At 46.2% G+C, this 21,003-nt stretch overlaps 2 protein-coding genes across 7 annotated transcripts in view; both read left to right on the top strand.

The window, feature by feature from the left end:
• Positions 1 to 807: 807 nt before the first annotated feature.
• LOC118796603 (PHD finger protein 1-like) lies at positions 808 to 13,103 on the top strand. Its single transcript, XM_036555588.1, has 15 exons — positions 808 to 1,188; positions 1,779 to 1,857; positions 2,451 to 2,532; positions 3,354 to 3,440; positions 4,764 to 4,858; positions 5,064 to 5,212; positions 5,770 to 5,865; positions 6,191 to 6,259; positions 6,651 to 6,774; positions 7,200 to 7,267; positions 8,152 to 8,283; positions 9,389 to 9,467; positions 11,908 to 12,023; positions 12,369 to 12,452; positions 12,771 to 13,103. The coding sequence occupies exons 2-15, from the start codon at positions 1,780 to 1,782 to the stop codon at positions 13,048 to 13,050; spliced, it is 1,539 nt and encodes a 512-aa protein (XP_036411481.1). The 5' UTR covers positions 808 to 1,188; position 1,779; the 3' UTR covers positions 13,051 to 13,103.
• Positions 13,104 to 17,789: 4,686 nt separating this feature from the next.
• LOC118769144 (ras/Rap GTPase-activating protein SynGAP-like) overlaps positions 17,790 to 21,003 on the top strand; it is a 111,582-nt gene continuing 108,368 nt past the window's right edge. For 5 of the 6 annotated variants that reach the window (XR_005004472.1, XM_036516165.1, XM_036516163.1 and 2 more), the window contains exon 1: positions 18,385 to 18,501. Coding sequence is in view for 5 of the 6 variants with exons in the window: in XM_036516165.1 (XP_036372058.1) it covers positions 18,480 to 18,501 (22 nt within the window). In the remaining variant the exon portion in view is untranslated. Of the gene's footprint in view, positions 17,845 to 18,384; positions 18,502 to 21,003 lie in introns of those variants that run through there. The other variant, XM_036516162.1, reaches the window with a different exon arrangement.

Below are 21,003 nucleotides of genomic sequence, written 5' to 3'. Positions count from 1 at the left end.
ATATAGGGCAGCTAAACCAATCAGAGCCGAGCGTGCGTTGGGTGCGGAGACAAAAACAGCAACCAGCACCCAGCACCCTTCACTGCCAGTAATCACGAGTTCATACGCCTCAAGCCGATGCGTTGCAGGAATTTTAAATTAAATAATTAGTTAAAATAACAACGCGAGATAAGGAATTGCACCACGTTAAGCAATAAACTATCAAAACAAGGTTTTAACAACAGCACTCCAGCGATCGTTTTCAAGTATTTCATCCTTCATTAGGTTGAGACACTTGCTAGTAACAACACACGCCGCATTTCAAGGATTTACACACATTTAAAAACTGGTTGCACATCTCTGAACATAAAGTATTAAATTAATCGTTGTAACGCTCGCAGCAACTCGTGGAAATATTTTACAGTAATAGTATGCTGTATATTAAAGCAGTTTTACCAAACTCTGGTCTGGCATTATCTGGTGCGCCTAATATAGCTATGGATAAACAATTTAAGCGGTGGCACGTAGGCTACTTTTGCTGCTGCGTATTCTCCATCAAAGTTGTACTTAAAAAGTTGGGTCGTCTTACTTTTAATTGACCGGTAATTCTAGCTTCCGAGCAACTCTTGATTAATTAGCGACAAAACACAGTGAAGTTAAACACCCGGCGAGTAATAACGACTCTCCCTAAAAGATCACAAGTAACTGTAGTTGATTTCTTTGGTCCCTCTCTTCTCTCTCGGTAGATTTCGGTCAGTTATTTAGTCGGATGAGAATACCTCGCCCACCCTTTCGGTTCCCCTGTCTCCATCCGTGTGTTTTATGTCTGCGTCACCACAAGTCACTCGGTCGAGAACGAGAGGCAGGGATGATGGCGTCTCTGGCGGGTTGACTCTCGGCAGCATTGGCAAACACCTTTATCAAACACAAAAATGCAACGAGGGAAGAAAGTGGCATAGGAGCGGGATCACGACGATGCGACGTCGCGGATAACGGACAGGCAGAGACGGACAGACAGACGCCTTTACGTTGACGGGTTGATTGACACGCCGTTTGGCACAGACACATACACACAAACATAGCTGGCTACAGTAACAGAGACGCGGAAAGAAAAAAAAAACAACAACATCGGCGAGAAAGAAACATTTCATGTCGAGCTTGAATAGTTTTATCTGTTAACCCCCGGCGGAAAGGAGTTCGACCTGTCAGGTATCACCCTTTTAAATTTTTTACATCTGTGTATATCTGGATCTGCATTTGTCAGTTCTTCTATCTATCTATTGTGTTTAGCTATGACTTCAGTGAATCGTCCGGAGGCCATTTACGAATCGTATATTACTACTCAGCGATATCCTATACCTCCGTACATATTAGTTTGTAAAATCATTTTTTAACATCTGAAACAATTAATACATAACTGTTTCCACCGTAGTTTATTTAGTTAGCAATATTAATGTAACAAATAAACTATTCCTTCATGTGAAGTGCTACGTGTTGTTATGTAGCCCACTGTAAGTCTGCTGTCAGATTACTTATTTCTTGCAGGCTATCTCCCGTCCTGTCCGTCAGTGTGTACGAATTAACCCTTCGTTTTCTGTCGCCCGTGTGAAGCGTCTGTTTCAGTACTATTATACCCCCGTTCGGGAGAAATTCGGAGGTTTCGCGTCCCCTATCTCCCTCCGGATAGTTTTTTTCCCGGTATCTCTTAGCCCTCGACTCGTGTTTAATAAGTCAATGTGCTTGCAATAGGCCGCCTCACTCTCACTCTCTTTCTCTCCCTCTCATTCTCACTTTCTCAGGATGGGGGGAGTGACTGAGGGAGATGACGTGCTGGCTCGTTGGAGTGATGGATTGTTATACCTCGGCAATGTTAAAAGAGTGAGCTTGTTTGTGTCTCTGTGTGTGTGTGCGCTCATCGGTGTGCGGCTGTATGTATGCGGATGCGTGCCTGTGTTTGTGTGTGAGTGCATGTACGCATGTTTATTTGTTGTGTGTGCAGCTGTACATGTGTATGTGTGTGGGCATGCATGCAGACGTGACTGTGGTATTGTGTGTCTGTGTGCATGTTTCTGCATATGTCTGCGTCTGCATTTGTATGTGATGTAAGTGTGTGTGTGCGTGTATGTGTGTAAGCTCATAACTATGTATCACCTGTATGTCTGGCTATGTGCATGCATGTACATGCATGTGTGGTTGAGTGTGGGTTGCACACATACATGTAGATGTGTATGTATGTGTGTACATGTTGGTGTGTGTTTGCGTGTGAGCTGATAGCTGAATGCGTGTACATCTGTCTTTGTGGTTGCATGCACATGCATGTATGGTTGGTTATGTGCTTGTGGGTTGTGTGTGTGTGTGTGTGCGTGCGTGTGTGTGTGTGTGTGTGTGTGTGTATGTGTGCATGCATCGGTGTGTGCACGTGTGTGTGTCTATTCAGTCCTTTAGCGGTGTTATCTCTCTACCTCTTTCAGGTAGATGGACTCAAACAGTGCTGCTTGGTTCGGTTTGAAGACAACTCTGAATTCTGGGTTCTGAAGAAGGACATTCACTCCTGTAAGACCTCACTCCTCCTCACAGGCATAGCCATGAGTGCTCTTTGTATCTTTAAGGTGGTGCATGTGTGTATGTGTGCGTGCGAGTGTGCATGTGTTTGTTGGTCCAGGCGTGTGTCTGTGTGTGTGTGTGTTTATGTGATTGCCTCTGTGTGTGTTGGGGGGGGGGGGGGGGGGGGGGGCTGGGAGGCTAGGGTTATGGCATGCGTGTTTGATTTCCCTTATTAAAAGATTACTCGTCTAGACATGATGAGGTCATATCTCCAAGAAAACACTGAAAACAATACACTGAAATTGAAAATGGATTGAGGAATAAAAGTGGTGTGGTAGCCCCCCCCCCAGATAACACTGTAAATAGAACAATGTTTTTAAAGGTTAATTGGATTTAAGTTTTTAATCAGTCTCAGGACTGGCAGTGGATAATGTACAGCACCAAGGAGGAGCCATGTCTCATCTACAGCCGTTTGATTCGTCACCACAGAAGACAGAAGAGACAGTGTGCAGCGGTCTGGGTTATCTATGAATAGAGTCAACAGCGTTTATATGTCGAAAATATATTTTCAATACAAAATGCGGCTAGCCCTGAGAGAGTATAGAGCCCCCCCACAACACACACACACACACACAGTGCAGGCCATCCTGGGAAATTACTACTTCATACAAATTATATAAGGCAACACATTCTAAGGTCAAAGGTAATGAAGTCTGAAATGGTGCTCAGGAAGCACGCCAGCCGAACGTTAGTGAACGCCACAGAGTGGTCCTCCCTGTCTCTCTCTCTCTCTCTCTCTCTCTCCCTCTCTCTCTCTCTCTGCCTCTCAGTTTCAGCTGGAAAAGAGGGAGTTTGCTCCGTGTGTGATGCCCCGCCCCTCAAAGAACCGCTCGTGAACTGTCACAAGTGTCGCCATGGTAACGTAATACCTTGCATCCTATAATACGCAATGCAAAATGTAATTTGGTTTGGTACTGCAGGGAGCGTTTAGATGGATATAGGGTGCAGTGGTGCATTCTAGAACTGTGAACAGATGTGTGTTATTTTGTCCTTCAGCAGATAATACTGTCTGTCAGAGCCAGTCAGCGAAGTGCACATATTTTCACACTGGAATGAAGAGCAGAATTTTTAACTCCACTGTGGCTGGAGTTTAAAATGCATTTTTTTTTTTTTTAAACAAGCGCGCAAGATCTGTGTAAGGCATGGCGAAACTCAATCTCAGGAAAGACAATGAGATTAATTAGCAGCGTTAAGCTCTTGATTGTTACAGAATTGTCAACAGCGCTCAAATCCCGGGCCGCGAACAGCAGCTAGGCTTGCAGAAATACATTTCTGCTCTGCACAGGCGTGAGGCACCACGGCTGAAATAAACGCTTAAGCTGACCGTGACCCCGCTGTGGTCGCACCAGCCAAAGAGTAGCCCTGGCATCTGTGGAGGGCGCATGGAGACATGTGGTGAGATCCATGTGTCAGATTTAGAAAAACAACAGCTGAAATCAGGCCAGGTGATGGAGAGGCAAGGATGAAAAGATTCTGCCGTAATGACTGCAGACCCCCGTGCGGCAGTAAAAAGAGGCGCTGTAATCGGGTGTTTGTCACTGAGCTTCAGGAATACGGTCATTTTTAGCCTTTTGTTTTAAACTGCTCAGGGCTAACAAAGGCCACAGCCCCTGTTAAGCAAGAAAATGTGATCATTGTTGAGTCGATAATTACTACAACTGTTTCTGACCGTGTCCGTGATTTCAATAAGCTAGTGCCTCTCACTCTGCAGCTGACTACCTGACTGACTAAGGATATTCTTGCTTGCATAGAGACCCTACTCTTCTAAACAAGTACCTGAGCGCAGGGATCATTCAGTTAAGTTTCAGCCCTCTGTGGTAATGTGCAGGAAGTCCAGAGTTGCACTCCGGCAGTAACAGCGCTTTACCACTAGAGGCACTCCAGTACAAAAAGGCCAGCAAAGTAGTCACTCTCAGTGTGAAGAGTGATCAGTTATCACCCCTATGACACTACAGTGACATTAGTGATAGTTTTTGGTGATATTTCTTAGCCATGTTTGCACTCATGGTTTGATACTACATTCGGAAGATGTGGTGGAGCATTTTACATATTGAGGTTGGCTGAGAAATGTTTGTCATTCGTTTTGACCGGAGAGCTTTACGAACGAAGGCTTGAATGTGCACAGAAAAATTTGTCCACCGTGGTATTCTTCTGGATAATCTCCCCCCCTCCGCCTGCAGGATATCACCCTCAGTGCCACACACCTTCCATCGAGCAGGAGGCCGACTGCAACGCCTGGATATGCCGGCAGTGCGTCTTTGCGGTTGCCACAAAGGTAAATGCGCTTCACCTCTCATAAAAAAATTATGATTCAAAATCTCATCCCGTAAAATAGGCCCAGAGTAATTGGAAAGAAGAGATTCATTCCTGCGTTGGGGCCAGTAAAACAGAGGCCCCCGATAAATAACCTCACGTGACCGAGACGAGCGCGTCCGTGTGCGACCGGGGTCAGGTGATGTCACGCCTTCTCTTCCCGACAGAGAGGGGGTGCCTTAAAAAGAGGACGATTCGCCCGCCTCATGCAGATCATGAAACTGAGGCTGCCCTATCAGCTTTCGGCTTTGGACTGGGATCCGCAGCATCTGACCAATCAGCAGCAGTGTTACTGCTACTGTGCCGGCCCTGGAGAGTGAGTGGAACTGGTCGCAAACTTTATTGTAGTGTGTGATATATTTTGTAATCAGTGTTTAGTTCAATAATTAGTTGTTATTTCAAAACAGGAAGAAATATTGTAAAGGATTCCAAGGGCTGTTCTCTTAACACCTGCTCACTGGACAATTAACAATTACTCAATGTCTAATTAGGTCTTAGAAATTAATTTTTAACCCCAAGGAAGTGTTAGCTTGGCTCTACAAAGCAAGCCAAGTCAGTGGCCTTTACAAAGCTAAACTGTAAACACTAGGTATGTCCAACCAAACACTGTCCCTGGGTTTTGTTTTCTCAGAAACCCTTGAAAATCCTTTCAAAAACCGTGCAGAGTTTTTAAACACAATGCCACTTTAACCCGCTTGCCAAGCCACTGTCATCATGCCTGGATGTTTAACGACAGATAAATTGTGACGTCACTATAATGTCAGTTGTCACCATGGGTACGCCCTTACGACATCCTTCCAGGTTGTAAGTTGTGTGGTGGGATTCTGAGAATGCACTTTTCCAGCATAACCTTTGTTCCGGATGCTTGTTCAGGTGGAACCTGAAGATGCTGCAGTGTGTTGGGTGTGGTCAGTGGTTCCACGAAGCCTGCACACAGTGTCTGACCAAACCACTGCTGTATGGAGACAGGTGGGTGATGGGCGGGGTCGGACTAAGAGGGCGTGTCTCTGATGGAGGAGTCACAGAGAAAGAGAGGACCTGTGCCCTTATATGGTGGGAGGCCTCTCCATTACATAATTGCATTATGACATGTACTTTTAAACACTGTTTCCATAGAGACGCCAAGTACAATTTTGATTCATAATGAATTGTGTTGAATTGTTGTGTTGACATAGAGCTTCATCATGGGGCATTGCAGATTGTCTTTAAATCACTTTACAGCCATAGTTTAAAACTATGTGGTCATACAGGTGCAGCTTTCATACAGAATAGCAACACCTTCTCTTTGCTGTAGGTTCTACCAGTTTGAGTGTTCGGTGTGCACAAAAGGACCAGAGACCATTCAGAGACTACCCATGAGCTGGTGAGAATAACAGTTCTGTCATTTGGCAAGACTCCTGTGCGATATGAAAAAAAAAACAACTTGCATATAAATCATGAGAAAACACTGCACAAATCCATTGAAAATTGCACCATGTGACTGTGCCACAGTGTAGATGATAATTATTTACTGTACCTTGGCTCTCTTTTCTGTGATTTATTATGTTTCTTGAAAAACATTTTATAATACGTTAATTGTTGTTGCATTTCCAGCAGTTCAATCAAATCTAATCCCGTTGTAATTATACTGCAGATACTGTTGTGTGTTTTTTTGCCTGGTGTTATATCAGTTTTCTGTTTACCTCTTGGGAAGTGTTATTATAGAGGTATTAGGATGATATTATCGTGTTATTACAGCATTGTTACATTTGCAGGGTAGATCTGGCCCATTTGGTGCTGTATCACCTGTCCTTGTGTTGCAAGAGGAAATATTTTGACTTTGATCATGAGATTCTCTCCTTCACCAATGAGAACTGGGACTCCCTGTTACTTGGCGCGGTATGGCGACCCTTCCTATATCTCTGTGATTTAAAGAAGCCCATCTTCACTATTAGTGTGTCTCAATTTTCCAGACTGTGCTTCCCTTTAACATAGACTTGATCGTTTTTCCCCTGTTAGTGTATCTAAGAAATTATGGCCATGTGCATGATTATAACTCAAACAAGCAACAGCATTACACGAAATTCCAGCTCTATATTCACTCGGTGAGATCATAAAAACAACACCAGCACGAAACTAGTCCTTAGATCTCAGCTCATTTCTCTGTGTCTTGTATCATTTCTATGCAGGAGTGCTCTTTAATCCTCTAAATTGTTCGATTGTTCAATGTTATGTAGCGTCAGTCACGTTAGGGCATTCAGTCGAATATTATTTAAATATTATATTTGGATTAATCACTCCTTGCATCCTCTCTCTATCCCCAGCTGTCTGACACCCCCAAACAGGATCGCTGCCACAATCTCCTCAATGCATTGAACTCCCACAAAGACAGGTGAGAGTTTGAGTGTGACATCAGAGCTGTGACCCCACGGAGACACCTGAGCTGTAGGTCAGCCACACCTGAGGAGAGGTGGGCTGACAGTGTTGTGTGGCCAGAGATCTGACTTCAGCCTGGTCTAGAGCTGTTGAGTCAAGGAGAAAGAGGCATGCTTAAAATATGTAACAAGCCATATCTAGACAGTCTCTTGCTTATTTCTTCCCAGAGAGCACATTTGTGTTCACTTATTTCTTAGGTCTTTCACACTACAAATTAAACACAGATTTACCTCCTGTGCTGTATGCTATATCCACATATCCAAGGTAGCAGTGTGGTGGTAAGGCACAGGGTTTGTAACCCAAAGGTTGCCGGTTTGATTCTGAGATGGGGCACTGCTGTTGTACCCTGGGGCAAGGTACTTGCCCTGAATTTCCTTAGTAGATATCCATGTGTAAATATGGATGACATGTAAATATTGTAAGCTGCTCTGCATAAGAATGTCTGCTAGGCAGGTATATCTGTAAAATATCATTATTATATAATGCATATTAATCACTGCAATCTTTTGTAGTAGTTTCTCAAAAACAGGAATAACAAAAACAAAAGTGTCATAATTTCTTTCTCCATCATAAATTAGCCGGTAAATACACAAATTTTATGAGTGGCCACACTTATTTATTCACAGACAGATGTAGTAATTGAACATTTTGGCTGCACCAGAAGAGAAGCAGTACTTCAGCCGTACTGAATAGGTACATTATAGGTACCTTTTAAATCAGCAGGTGTGTTTAAGAAGTGCCTCAGTTCAATGCAATAGGCAGGTACCACTGGAATCAGCACTTTATGAAGGCTGGAGCTCTCTGCCTGAGCTAACTGTCTTTCTCCTTGATGTTTTCAAGGTTTGTGTCTGGGAAAGAGATCAAGAAGAAAAAGTGTCTGTTTGGGCTTCAGGTCCGCGCTCCGCCTCCATTGACCTCCGACCTTTCGCCTCTCATCACCGAGCCCCCAATCAGCATCTCCCACAGGAGAAGGTAGGAGGGGCAGTTAAGCTGTGATTGGCTTTCCTCCAGAAATTGCACTACAAGGGGAAACTTCCACTGAATTTTGATAAAAATGAGGTCTCAAGGCAGTTTACTCCATAGTGTTCGCCATGTGATTTCTGCCTGATATGTGACTGACAAGCTTGGTTCTATTTCAGTTTCAGTTACTTGGGTCAGTTGAGGTCACATCCCTTGCCAGCTATACCATACCTATGAGGGTGTAAACCTGTTTGTAATTCTGGACCATCCCATGGACACACCCCGCAATCTCAAGTGTCACACAATAAAGCATATGGACATGTAGCGTGAAATATCTAGATTATTATAAACAAGTTGTCACAGGTGAAATGTGGTTTGGGGGCCATGTTGGTTGATACGCCTGAAATTTTTTTGTCTTCTTGAACCAGACTCACCAGACAGGGTGTCGTCAGTCAGGGCCTTACTCTCAGTTAGGCGATTTCAGTGCTCCCCCCAATGCAAAACCCAATTAGCAATTGAGCACTCATTAAACGAGTAGTCTCATGTAATGATAATTAATCATGCAACTGTAGCAGAAAATTGCATACTTTTTAAAGATAATTTGATGACATATTAATATTAGTGTACTTAATTAGTATTGACGTTATTTTGTGTGAGTGTTGTTCTGTGTGAGCTTGGGCAGGTTTCCCAGTGCCACAGACTGACAGGTAGTAGCATGCGAAGATGCCACAGTGGAACTACAAGACAGACGTGCGCCCATGTGGAAAACCTCAGTGCAGGGTCTTTGTCTGTTTTGGGAAGTGCAGCTCTGAGTCCACAGGAAACAGGCGGAGACTAATGTCGGTAAACTTATTCCCAAACAGGTCCGAGAGCTCATTTGAAATTTCGTCTCCTAAATGGTTTATGCAAATGCCAGGCCGAAAGGGCAGGGAGAAATTCTGAATTAATTTTTTTTAAATGAATGTTGTTGAATTGCATGTCTGGAAATAAGCAGGGAAAATGCACCTTGAAGAGGCGTATTTATTTGACATATTTATTCCGCGCACGTCGCGGAGGAAAGAAGTCCCGGCCTGTCGCCAACGTTTCCCTCTTTGTCTTCGCTCTCCCCCCCCCCCAGCCCTCTGTCGGTGCTGTGTCAAAGGCGGGCGGCCAACCCGGAGTCGCGGAAATCCAAACGACGCATCGGGGAGACACAGGTCAGCGCCTCCGCCTGCAGCCTCTGCCGAAGCAACAGAGACAGGAGGCAGAGCACTGATCCCAGAGCAGTGAGAATGACAGGCCGCGGCAGAGGGCGCGCCTGTCAAATGCGATCCCACGAGAGAATCAGGAAAAGAGAGAAAGGAAAAGGCGTGATGTCAGGGACGAAGTGCGAGTCGTTCCCACTGTCACACGTCAGAAAGCAGCCACACCCGAGTCCAGCGAGCTGAGCGCGTGGAGGCTGTGCAGCACACCATGAAACATGTCTCTTCCGCTGCTCTGACTGTAGGGGGTGCGTGTGCGAGTCTGAGTGTGAGTGTGTGTGCGTGAGTGTGTGTGTATGTGTGTGTGTGTGACTGTGTGTGTGTGTGACTGTGTGTGTGTGTGTTTGTGTCTGTGTGTGTGTGCGTGTTTCTGTGTGTGTGTGTGTGTGTGCGTGTTCCTGTGTGTGTGTGTGCGTGTTCCTGTGTGTGTGTGTGTGTGTGTGCGCGCGTGTTCCTGTGTGTGTGTGTGTGTGTGTGCGTGTTCCTGTGTGTGTGTGTGTGTGTGTGTGCGTATTCCTGTGTGTGTGTGTGTGTGTGTATGCGTGTTCCTGTGTGTGTGTGTGTGTGTGTGTGTGTGTGTGTGAGAGAGAGAGACGCATCCTGCCTTTGGCGGGGAGGTGGTGTGAATGACAGACAGAGCGGGGACACTGCCCGTGCAGCTAAGAGAGATGTGTTTGGCATTCATATCCAGCAGGGTAAGCGGCAAACTCGCGTTATTATAAACAGATCGTCACGAAGGACTAATAACAGCCATAAATACCGACACCCCCCCCCCCCCCCCCCATGGCCGGGTGATAGCAGTGTAAAAAGGAGGTGCAGTAATACACTCGGCCTGGGCACGGGTCCAAGGCCCGCTTTGTGGTCCATTACAGTTTGGCGAGGCACAGCTCTGTGTCGTGAGGGTCCCGCTGATTTAAAACGGCGGTTCGCTCTGCTACGGGAAGGCACCTTACCAACGCAGCCGCCTCCGGCGCCAAATGGCAGGCACCGCCGCAGATCCCCGGGGCTCCGCCGGTAACGTTTTGGGGACGGAACAGGGTGCACGCTGTGATGGTTTCTGCTTTTATCTGCTTTTTATCTTGTTTATCCAAGGATTTACATAGGGCTTATCTAGCCCCGCTCACCTCTTATTCCAGCCCCACCCTCAAGCTCTTGTGACCAATGGTCTGACAGAATGATCCGACACCATGGTTCCGTGGAACACCTGTGACTACATGAACAAGGCTGTTAGTGGGAAAACTGAGTGATACTACACTGCTGAGGAAAAGAGAGACCTTAACATGTCAAAGCAAAAGGCTTGTGGTTATGAGACTGACACAGTTTATTCTGATGTACTTGGAGAAATTCGGTGTGTGTCTCAAAATGCTGTGGAGGGGTTTGTGTTTGCTGTGGTACGCAACGCACAAGCCTTATTCGTTTCAGTAGATACAACACAAGTGTCTTAGTGTCTTTGAGACGGTATCCACGGAGACCTCCCTCGGTAAACGGTTCTGGGAGCGCTGAGTCACGAAAACCACAGGGGCGGGCGTGCCTTGTGGCCTTAACTTTGAAAATACGTTCCTGTAACTTTAAAACCAAACCATACTCTCAGCTGTATCGGTCAAACGGAGTCTGTCTCATAACTCCCGCGTGACCGTTTTACCTACACAGCATTTGGCACTGAAGCCCAGCGTGTCAACGTCACTCGTGGTGTCGGGAGCTGACAGAACGCAGGAAGAACACTCCGGTCTGGCCGAGGCCAAGCAGAAACGTATCGCAGCCTGTTCGAGATAGGAGCCCCAATTACGAGCGACACCGAAATTCACGCTGGATTTTTTTTTCTTGTATTTCCTCACAAATGAGTTATTAGCATATCTTTTCAGGGGACCTGCCGAAATAATGAAGCCGTGCACCTCTGAGCGATAAACCTTGCGTGACTTCTCGTGTTGTAGTAGCATTTGTGTCGAGAGGTTCTCTTGATACTGAATTAGGGATTAATGATCTCTAAGCCCAGTTTTTACATTGCCCATTCACACAGCCAGTTGTTATAAGGAATCATGGCAGGGTTTTGAATTACCACTGCTTCTGCTTGAAAGTGGTGGAGGGTTTGCATGTTTCATGACGTTGTGTATTAAACTGAGAATCTTCCCGTGTGAATTCATAAACGCCGTTTCGTGCCTCATGCGTGCAGTGATGCCAAGCTCTATTGCAGGCCAGAGAAGTGTTTTCCTAGAGATAATTTAAGGTGCTGTGATTAAGTCCATGCAATATCTTGTGGTTTGCCATGGCAACGCACAGAAAAAAAAACATTAAAGGCACACTATGAAACAATGCATTGCAGAAAAAATTACCTTCTCTGTCCAGTCCGTGTCATCATTCAGTCTGTTTATCTAGCTCCGCCTGCCTTTCATTCCAGCCCCGCCCTCAAGCTATTGTGGCCAATCCCCTTGACCTGACACCATGTTTCCATGGTTACATGGGCGGAACCAACTTCTACAACTCCAGGAAATCAGAGGATGAGCTGAACTCTGGGTTAGTGCTATATGTGTGCATGCAAATGGAGATATGGCAATATTTAATGAAAATACAAAGTGCACTAAAAATGCAAGCACATCTTTGAAAATACTTTGAAATTGTTTTTAGTATGTATGTAAACGTCCCCCTTCCTTTCGATTATTACATAATTACATATTTACATATGTTTTCGCATTTTCTTTAACACTGATACAATGGTAGCTCTGAAACTGGTTAGTTTGAGTTTGTTACTTCTCTCCTTTCATCTTCAGTGTTGGTGTGCCTCTGTCCTGAGCTGTGAGGTGTTTGTCTTTAGCGGTGTGAGGTCATCAGGTGCAGTGAAGGTCTCCCTCCTTCCTACAGATCCCCTCCGAAGCGGATGTTTGCCCTCTACCACCCCTCCTACAACGGGACGCAGGGCCTGTCCAGAACTCTGCACCATTACAGGTGAGTGGAGGCTCAGTCCGCTCTCCTGTGCCACCCCTCCAGGGACCGCCCTTGCATGTGCTGCTGTCCGAGTTATTAGGAAATTCACACCCAGGTGATGTGATGGGAAATAGTGTATGGTATGACTTAGAGCCAAACTGATGTCAGCATCTCCATGAGAAACATGCCCCTTTGCAAAGACAATGGAAGTAATACTTTCTTGTCTCGGGAGTTGTGTCGTAATACACGAGAATAAGAGCTGATGTTTTATGGTTTTATTTCACTTTGGCTCCGTTTCTCTCGCTCCTTCTCTCCCTCCCTCCCTGCCCCTCTCTCCAGTGTGGAGGACCCCTGTAGCCTTCCCCCGCCCTGCCTTCCCTTCCCGCGGTCGCCCGCCCACCTGCCTGCACAGAAAGCGGACCCCTGCGCTCCGCTCTTCCTGCGTGATGTCACATCCTGTCCCGGTGGGGGCGGGGGCGGGGGTGGGGGTGGTGCGGAGGGGTCCATGCTGGAGAGAGGGCGTGGCGGCGGGGAGGCCGTGAGGATTTTGGCGAGACGAATAACGCCGGACGGGAAAGTGCAGTATCTGGTGGAGTGGGGGAACGTGAGCGTGTACTGACAGAGAGAGAGAGAGAGAGACGGACAGGGGAAGGGAGCGAGGGAGAGAGAGAGAGAGAGAGAGAGAGAGAGAGAGAGAGGGAGAGAGAGAGAGAGAGAGAGAGAGAGGGAGAGAGAGAGAGAGAGAGGGAGAGAGAAGGGAGACTCAATAAAAAAGAAACGGAAAGAGGAAAGTGGAGGAAGAGAGGGAGAAACAGAGAGGAAGGGTGAGAGAGGAGGAGAGAGTTATGGAGAGGAAGAGAAGAGAAAAGAGGAAGAGGCAGTGAAGAGATAAGCAGTGAAAAAGAAAGAGGGAGAGAACAGAAGACTAGAAAACAAAGAATGACAAAGTGGGATAGAAGAACAGGATGTTGCAGAAGAGCGGGAGGATTTTGGGAACCGTAAGACAAAGGATGCTTGGGACGGGAGGGAGAGGAGGAGGAAGGGAGAAGACGTGAAAATGGATCCTGTCAAGTTAGTCCCTGATGCTGAGAGGGTGAAAGAGCCCTAGCGGAGACACCAGGGGATCCAGGGAGATGCTTTGGGGTCCCCCCTTCTCTGCTCATGTGTCTCTTGTCCTTCCTTAGATTCTCTTTTTTTATTTTTAGCAGTTCAAGTGGTCTTACCTTACATCACTCTCTTTCACCCCTGATGCATTTTTAACCTTTCAGTTTGAGCTTTCGTTTATACGGTAACAGTGATGCCTTTATTATGTTTGATTGAACAATAAAACTATATCATTACTTTTGAAAGTTTTATTAATCGTGCAAAGTGATGCTGAGCTCGCTGTAGTCGTCAGACGGGTTGTCATCACACACACTGGGACCCGAGAGGTCTGCGGGTGGCTGGAAACCCAAACCTCGTGATGCAAAGGGTTCGACTTATAGCGAAAGGTTGAATCTCTCTTCATCGTAAAAGGTGTGTGTGGGGGGGTTGGCTGGGGGAGGGGGGTGAATGAACGCAGCGAGGTGCCACTAATCTGTGAAATAATGTGTAGCAGTGGGTAACACCATCCAAACCAGTGAATGAGATCAATATCAAATGCTACCACCAGGGGCATTGGGGACTGTTAGAACTGAAGTATTAGCAGTTCACCTTGCGCTTACTATTTAACTTTCATATCTGAGTGGAACTGGAAATTCACTCTGCAAAGAAAATGATTTTGTCAGTGAACCGCTAGAGAAAAGGGGTTGAAAGGAGTTCAGATCCTGAATTGGGGTTAGACATAGCAGATTTATAAATGAGTGGCACGTCCAACCAGAAGCCTTCCCTGAGGGTTAGAGCCCTGCAGTGGAGTCCTGGCCGGTTTTTAAAGGACGTTTGGTGGCGCAGAAACATTAAAATCAGAGCCGTGAATACAGGAGCACTGGGAGGCCAGGCGAGTCTGCGCTGCCCTTGCGCTGCGGCGCGGAGATGCTGAAAGTCAGAGAGAACTGCAACGCTGCAGAAATTCCCCCTGTCATCCTTTAGACGTCCAGATCAGACGCGGCGATAGGCAGCTTTATCCACTTAGCCTACCCGAGCGGGAATAATTAGCCGCTCTCCGCTGAGTGCTGACGGCTCTCCTGCAACTCTCTGAGCCGTCCCTATCCACTGAGCCTGCCTCTCAGCGGATCCACCTGGACACACACACACACACACACACACACACACACACACACAGGTACACACACACGCACACACAGACACACAGGTACGCACGCACACATACACGCAGGCAAACACACGCACACACAGACACACAGGAATGCGCACACGCACTGATACACGCACATGCACCCAGGCACACACACACACACACACACACACATACACACATACAAACTGTGCTTGAAGTTAAGACTGTTGATTCCTTTTTACCTGCCTCGTGTTCAGGATAGCCTCAGGGGTTTTGGGGGAAGGGTGATGCTGGTTGTGGACTTGCCCTGTCTTTAATGATGGGAGAGAGAGAGAGTGTTACAGGAAGTGTAAGTCATTCACTGTAAAGGCACGGTTAGTATGAGCAGCTTGGCTGACTCTGGGTTCCAGCTGAATGGTTATATATTTATGTTCATGCATTTATTAAGTGAACACCGTGGAGGGTTATGGGTTGGTTGAGAGGTCCCTCCCAACTTCCCAAAAAGAAAAAATAATATGTTTGTAGCAAAGCGCTCATTTATAGAGCTCAGAAGACATGGTGTGCCTCTACACCGCACTCTGTTAGCCTGGGTAACAGAGAATATCCACGTTAGCTCACGTTCTCTCTCCTGTGTGCGTGTCGCAGTGTATTTGGTCCTGACAGACTCTGTCAGGCAGAGAGCGATTGGTTCCTGCCATCATGCAGAGACACAGCACCGTCTCTGTACAGAATAGATATGTGCTGTTTGATGCAAACATACTGACTGTCCTTCCTTGTTAAATCTCGCCACGTATTTATTTAAAAAATTCCAACATAGGGGAAGACATGAGTGAAATGTACAGTACTTCTCTGAGGGTGAGAGGAGAGGACTTCCAGCAGAACCCAGATAACAGGAAGATGCATCACCTGCGGTCTCTGTAACTTGTAGTGCAGGTGCCTGTAATGACCAGATCACACCTTGCTTAGATTTAGATCCTTTTCAGATAACATATCTGCGCTCACACAAGGGGGTTAAACCCGTCTGTGAATGAATGTGGTTTCGTTTTCAGTGCTGTCATCGATCAGACCCTGATTATTGCTGAGAGGAACAGGCGAGGATATTACACTACACTCCAGCCTGATTTGATGACTCTTTTGTGTTTTTCTAAGATTAGGATTATTCTTGGCAGGTTGCAAAAAAAAAGCAAACCCACAAGTAAAGAAGCTACTCCTTACATTTCTACCATCAGTGATCCCAAACCCCCAAGGCTGCCTGTACAAGCCTCAAAGACAAAAATACACAGCATAAACAGACCACCCATCACTAAATACTGACATAATTAATCACAGGGACATAGTATGTACCAAAGTATACTTTAAACTGTACAGACTAAGCCGGGACAAGACAGATGAGCTAACCGAACAGAGCCATCAGAAAAGCTTTAGACTGAATGAACACTTTTACTGTCTGTTCATATTACTTGAAATATTTAATGGTCATTCAGTTATTACCGTTCCCTGGCTTTCACTAAAATGATTGAGTTTCAAATATAAAATCCTTATTTTGGTGTGTTAAGCTTTATTGCACCCGTCATGAAATTTGCCAAACTGTCACCACCTCAATATACAGCACAGCACAGAATATGGTAGAATATTGAAGAGAATGTTTAAAATGGCGTGTATTGCAAAAGACATTATTTTGTAAGATATATGCATACGTTTCCATGAATCGAACTGGTAATGAAGCGCATTACTGACAAATATGCAGTGTGAACTGATATAAAACACAGAGTCCTTACATTTGGATTTTTGGAAAGATATTTTTGCTGTTCGCTGAGATCGCTCAACGAGGAGGAGTTACAGGCTATTCCGGGGAAAATCATTTGAATCCGTTACCAAGTGGTGAACCAGACAGCACTGTGCCGTTACCGTAGCCTACGCAGCGTCACGTGTCTCCGCTAAAAGCAGGAGTTGAAGCGACAACGTCGGGAAGCAAGGACGTCGACTATCGCTCCGGGAACCGGTCGGAGCCGAGGCAAGTGGCTGAGCCAGGTAGAGGGGGAGAGATGGCACTTCTCACTGAGGACTAGAGACACTTCAGAACGATGGACGGACCGCCACTTTCACGGGAAAAAGAGAGACCGGGCGTCTTGAGCGTCGTTTCCGTTGACCATGCTCAGGTATTCCCGACGTCTATTTTGCCGGCTCTTTGTATTTAATCAGCACAGCAATTACACATGACGACCGTAAGGAGATATAGGTGTTGTAAATTAGCCCAAAGAACATTAGAGTCGACCTGTACAAGGATCTGTTAAGCAAAGAAATAATTCGCCTAATGACGTGTAATATTGTTAGTTACTCCTTTGGAACTAAAAAGACGCTCAGGCAGAAGTAGGAATTTAGAGTAATCTTTGTTCAGCGCGAAGCGCGGGTGTCTAATAATTATTGTCCTGGGGGGAAAAATGTTTTTCAATAAATGCAGTTACTTACAGTGTCCGCTAGGCGGAGATGTGTGGAGGTGAGCAGTGTGTGCTGCTTCAGAAATCGACTGCTCTGCGTTTCTCTGAGGCTGGTGGTCAGTGCAATGTGTGACCGCCAGATGGCAGTGAAGCTCTAAAATTGCTTTTCCTCTCTCCAAACAGGTAGGGAAACTGTTAGTCGTGCAGATCGCCATCTTGGCTCCGTGTAGGAAGCGTTCACACCGGCATTGCCCCCCCCTGTCAAACTCAAATCGCTTCGGTGTCCATAACCTCGTGGCTGTGACGGAAACCGAACGATTGCATGGCCGTTATTTAATGCGTTCCCTAAGGAATCTCTAAAATGACCCACTACGTCCGGTGTGATATTTATACAATAAATATTAGTGGTGGAGGTAACAGCACTGATTCACGGGCCTGATCAATTAACTGCATGTGACCTTTTGTCGCTTAGTAAACCATGGGCTGGACAGCTGCTTGCCCGGTGTCAAATGAAACCGTTTTTTGCTCATCTGTATATACTATGCTCTGTGCGCCAGACTACTTCTCCGTCATCATCGACCAAACGTACAAGAAAAAAAATGAAGGCATAAGTCAACAATATTTCACAGTTATGATTTGCTCATAAACACATTTTTTAGTCAATTATTATTTGAATTGCCATTTTTTGCTGCCATCATTAGAAAAAAAAAACCTGATAAACAGGCATTGACCAAAAATAACCCACGCTGGAAACCGGAAGGTGAGTTACAGGGAGTATGAGAGTGTTTTAGTTGCATCTTTGCCTACCCCCACTATAGGGTAAGGTAGGGTAAGGTGTCCGTTGTGTGCGTATGTGTGTGTGCGTGTGCGTGTACGTGCGTGCGTGCGTGCATGTGTGTGTGTGTGAGAGAGAGGGAAAGTGATTGAGTCGCTCCGTATGTGAGACAGCAGCGAGAGGAGCCGTTTTGCTATACAGCTACAACTGAACATCCATAGACTTTTTGTGTTAGAAGTAGCTAGAGAACGAAAGAAATATATAGTACATACTGGGACACACACACGCTCACATTTCCCTCCCTCTCTCCCTCTCTCATTTCTCTCTCTCTCTCCCCCTCTCTCTCGTGTTTTTTCCACACACCTCTGCTCCTGTGACATATTTTAATATACAATTTATATACATAAGTATACATATGTATGTTATCGCCTTAAATGGCTTTCCGCGGTGATGGATTATGATTTTTATTTTTTCTTTATGTGGCTGGAATATTTTTAAACGCCGCCTACATCTGTACATTATATATTATTTATTTTATTTTTTCCGGTTGATGTGTTGATCTTTTTTACGCGGCGAGAGATTGTTGAGACACCGAAGACCGCGCTCATTGCCCATGGAACATGTCCTATGTTCCCTTTCAAGGTAAGAACTGATATATTTGAGAACCGCATCTATCTCCCTCCCTCCCTCTCCTTCTCTCTCCTCGCCGGTCTCTCTCTCTTTCTCACTCTCTCCAGCTCTGTCAGTCTCTGAATGCAATGTAGGTGCAGCGAGCGGCACCGGCGAGATCATCGCGTTGAATACATGTACGGGGTCTTGCACGTCAGGCTTTGTCCGTGTGTGTCGATGTGTCCGGGGACCACTTCAGTGTAGCGAGTGCATGTGTTTTAGAATGTGTCAATTTCTGGAAGTGTGCATCGGTGTAAATGACAGGGTAGTGTAGATTAATTTCACCGTGCGCAAATGCACTTCCTCGAACAGCCAACAATCTCCGTGTCACTTGTGCGATGGAGGGAACGTGTATTTTAACGCCTCGTTGGGAGTTTTAAAAAGATATAATAAGCCTCTGTGTGTTTCTGTGTGAGATAGAGAGCGAGGGAGAGACGGAGTGGGAGAGTGGAGATTTTAAAGGGCGGCTGGATATTGAAGCGATACAATGTTAAGTTTTGGAACTTTAAGTAATGTGTAGCTAACGTGCCAGATTCTTAAACTGTTAAATGTCAGCGGTGACCTAACTTTTATGGGTGTTTCTCTGGAAGAGGAATATCAACCCCTCCCTGGTGCTGGCACGAGGATTTAGCCCTCATTTCTTGACCGTTTAGGGTTACCTTCGAGCTCCTTTTTCTGTGGCACGGTATTTGAAGGTTAGGGATAATGGTAAGAGCGGAGGGTGTCAGTACAGGGTGCACCCATGTAGTTCATTCAGAATCGTTTCTGTGCACTCATTACGAGCACTAGGGACAGACTAAAGAAAGCGGTCTGCAGAAAGCATTCATAGTTTCGCTTCCTTGTGTTTTTACTGTGGTTGTATTAGAAATAAAATCGTGCACATTTAAGAGACGAACGAGTCATACAGCGAGAGCACGCGTATTTTTAAACTTGAGTGACGCGTGACCTCCTCGGTCGGCTGTCATCTCCGTGAAGCGTAACCGCGGGAGAGTCGCGCGGTGGAGCACGCGCGCGGGAAAGTGCACGCGCTCCCGCTCCCTCACCGGCGCGCGCACGCCCCACGCGACGAGCACATCGTGCCTCCGTGTGCGCGCGCGGACTCCTACCGCGCCGTCGCCGGAACCAGCGGGGGTCTGATCAGCTGGGGGGTCTCAAACGCGGGTCCACCCCGGTGCAGCCACCGCAGCGCCTCAGCCAAAAGCAGCTTGATTGCACAGGGGGCAGAGGTTGCCACAGTGTGAAGCACTGAACCCTGGGATGAGGATTCGGGCCATTTGGCCCCTGGGCAGAGGGGTCACGAGTTCAAACCTTGAATTGGATGCCTCTGTTGGATCCCTGAGGGAGGTACCTGTAAATGGATTATAGAGTTACCCAAGATGGCGATATAAATGTAAGCTCCTCAAGACAAGGGCGTTTGGAGTTATTACAGCAAAGTTTTCAGGTGGAGAATGTAATGTATCAATACTTAAAGTGCAGTTTGTTCCACAAGAAAACACAAAGTGCCCAGAAAGTGCATGGCTGGCCATGCCATCCATTATGGATTACTCTAGTAAGAGCTGTTAACCTGGTGTGCGTTTGGTACCTTCAGATGAACAATTTGACATTCCCGTAACTTACATCTGATTTCTGCCTCCGAGTGCATATTCAGATTAAATAATAAATGTGAGGCAAACACTGATAATGCGGAGTGGCCAAAGATGCCTCTTAAGAATATGAGAGTTCTGCTTTGGCTACAAACAAGCATTGACATATTACTCTTCATCAAAATGACCTGGTTTTATTTTTGAAAGGGGAACTCTCATTTCACACAAATGAAATTCAAGGATTTTAATTAAATCTTTTTTTTTTTCCATGATAGAAATGGAACAAAACAAAATGTTACGGGCTGCAAGATTCTGGAATGAATGAGCTAATAACAATAATAATAATGATGCAGTGAGATGCAGGATACCAGCCTCATAAAATGCGTGCGCTGCACAGTAACTTCACGTGTCAAAGTTCTTCTTTCTCTCGGGACAATAAAGACCCGTCCCTCCGAATGTGCACATTTGGCCACGATTAGATCGATCGATCATTGCAGCATTGCAGGATTGCAGCACCAACCAGGAATATTTAAACATAAGGCACTTAAATAGATTAAATGTGAAGGAGGTATCCTCCTCACCCCCCCACCCCCTGTGAGTTTGGCGTGCTGTAGTAATGATTAAAGTGCGTATGGAAGCGCATGCACTTGCAGCGCTCCAAGTCATGCTCTTACTTCACGTGCAGGTTTTTGCCTCATCGCTGGAGCATGGGCATTTAAAGGGACATAGCTCCTGCATGTCTTTCCCCTGCAGCGCTCTCTCCACATACAAAAGGCAATGGCGTTAACCCCTCGATGGCCAAATGGTGTCAAAGCCGAGGTGGGACGACCTCAGAGAAGCCTGTCTGTAAAGCAATGCAAGTCGAGTTGATGGAGCCAGGCCTCTCCAGAAC

This window comes from Megalops cyprinoides, chromosome 21 (assembly GCF_013368585.1).
Source record: "Megalops cyprinoides isolate fMegCyp1 chromosome 21, fMegCyp1.pri, whole genome shotgun sequence".
In the NCBI taxonomy this organism is placed as follows: domain Eukaryota; kingdom Metazoa; phylum Chordata; class Actinopteri; order Elopiformes; family Megalopidae; genus Megalops; species Megalops cyprinoides.
Note: the sequence above shows the minus strand (reverse complement) of the source record. Positions and strands in the feature narration are given on the sequence as shown.

What these genes read in the sequence shown, in the direction of transcription:
- LOC118796603 (XM_036555588.1), top strand. Translation starts at nt 1,780, where the DNA reads ATGGGGGGAGTGACTGAGGGAGATGACGTGCTGGCTCGTTGGAGTGAT. An exon ending in ACCTCGGCAATGTTAAAAGA is followed by an intron (nt 1,858 to 2,450) that starts GTGAGCTTGTTT and finishes TACCTCTTTCAG; the next exon opens with GTAGATGGACTCAAACAGTG. An exon ending in GAAGAAGGACATTCACTCCT is followed by an intron (nt 2,533 to 3,353) that starts GTAAGACCTCAC and finishes TCTGCCTCTCAG; the next exon opens with TTTCAGCTGGAAAAGAGGGA.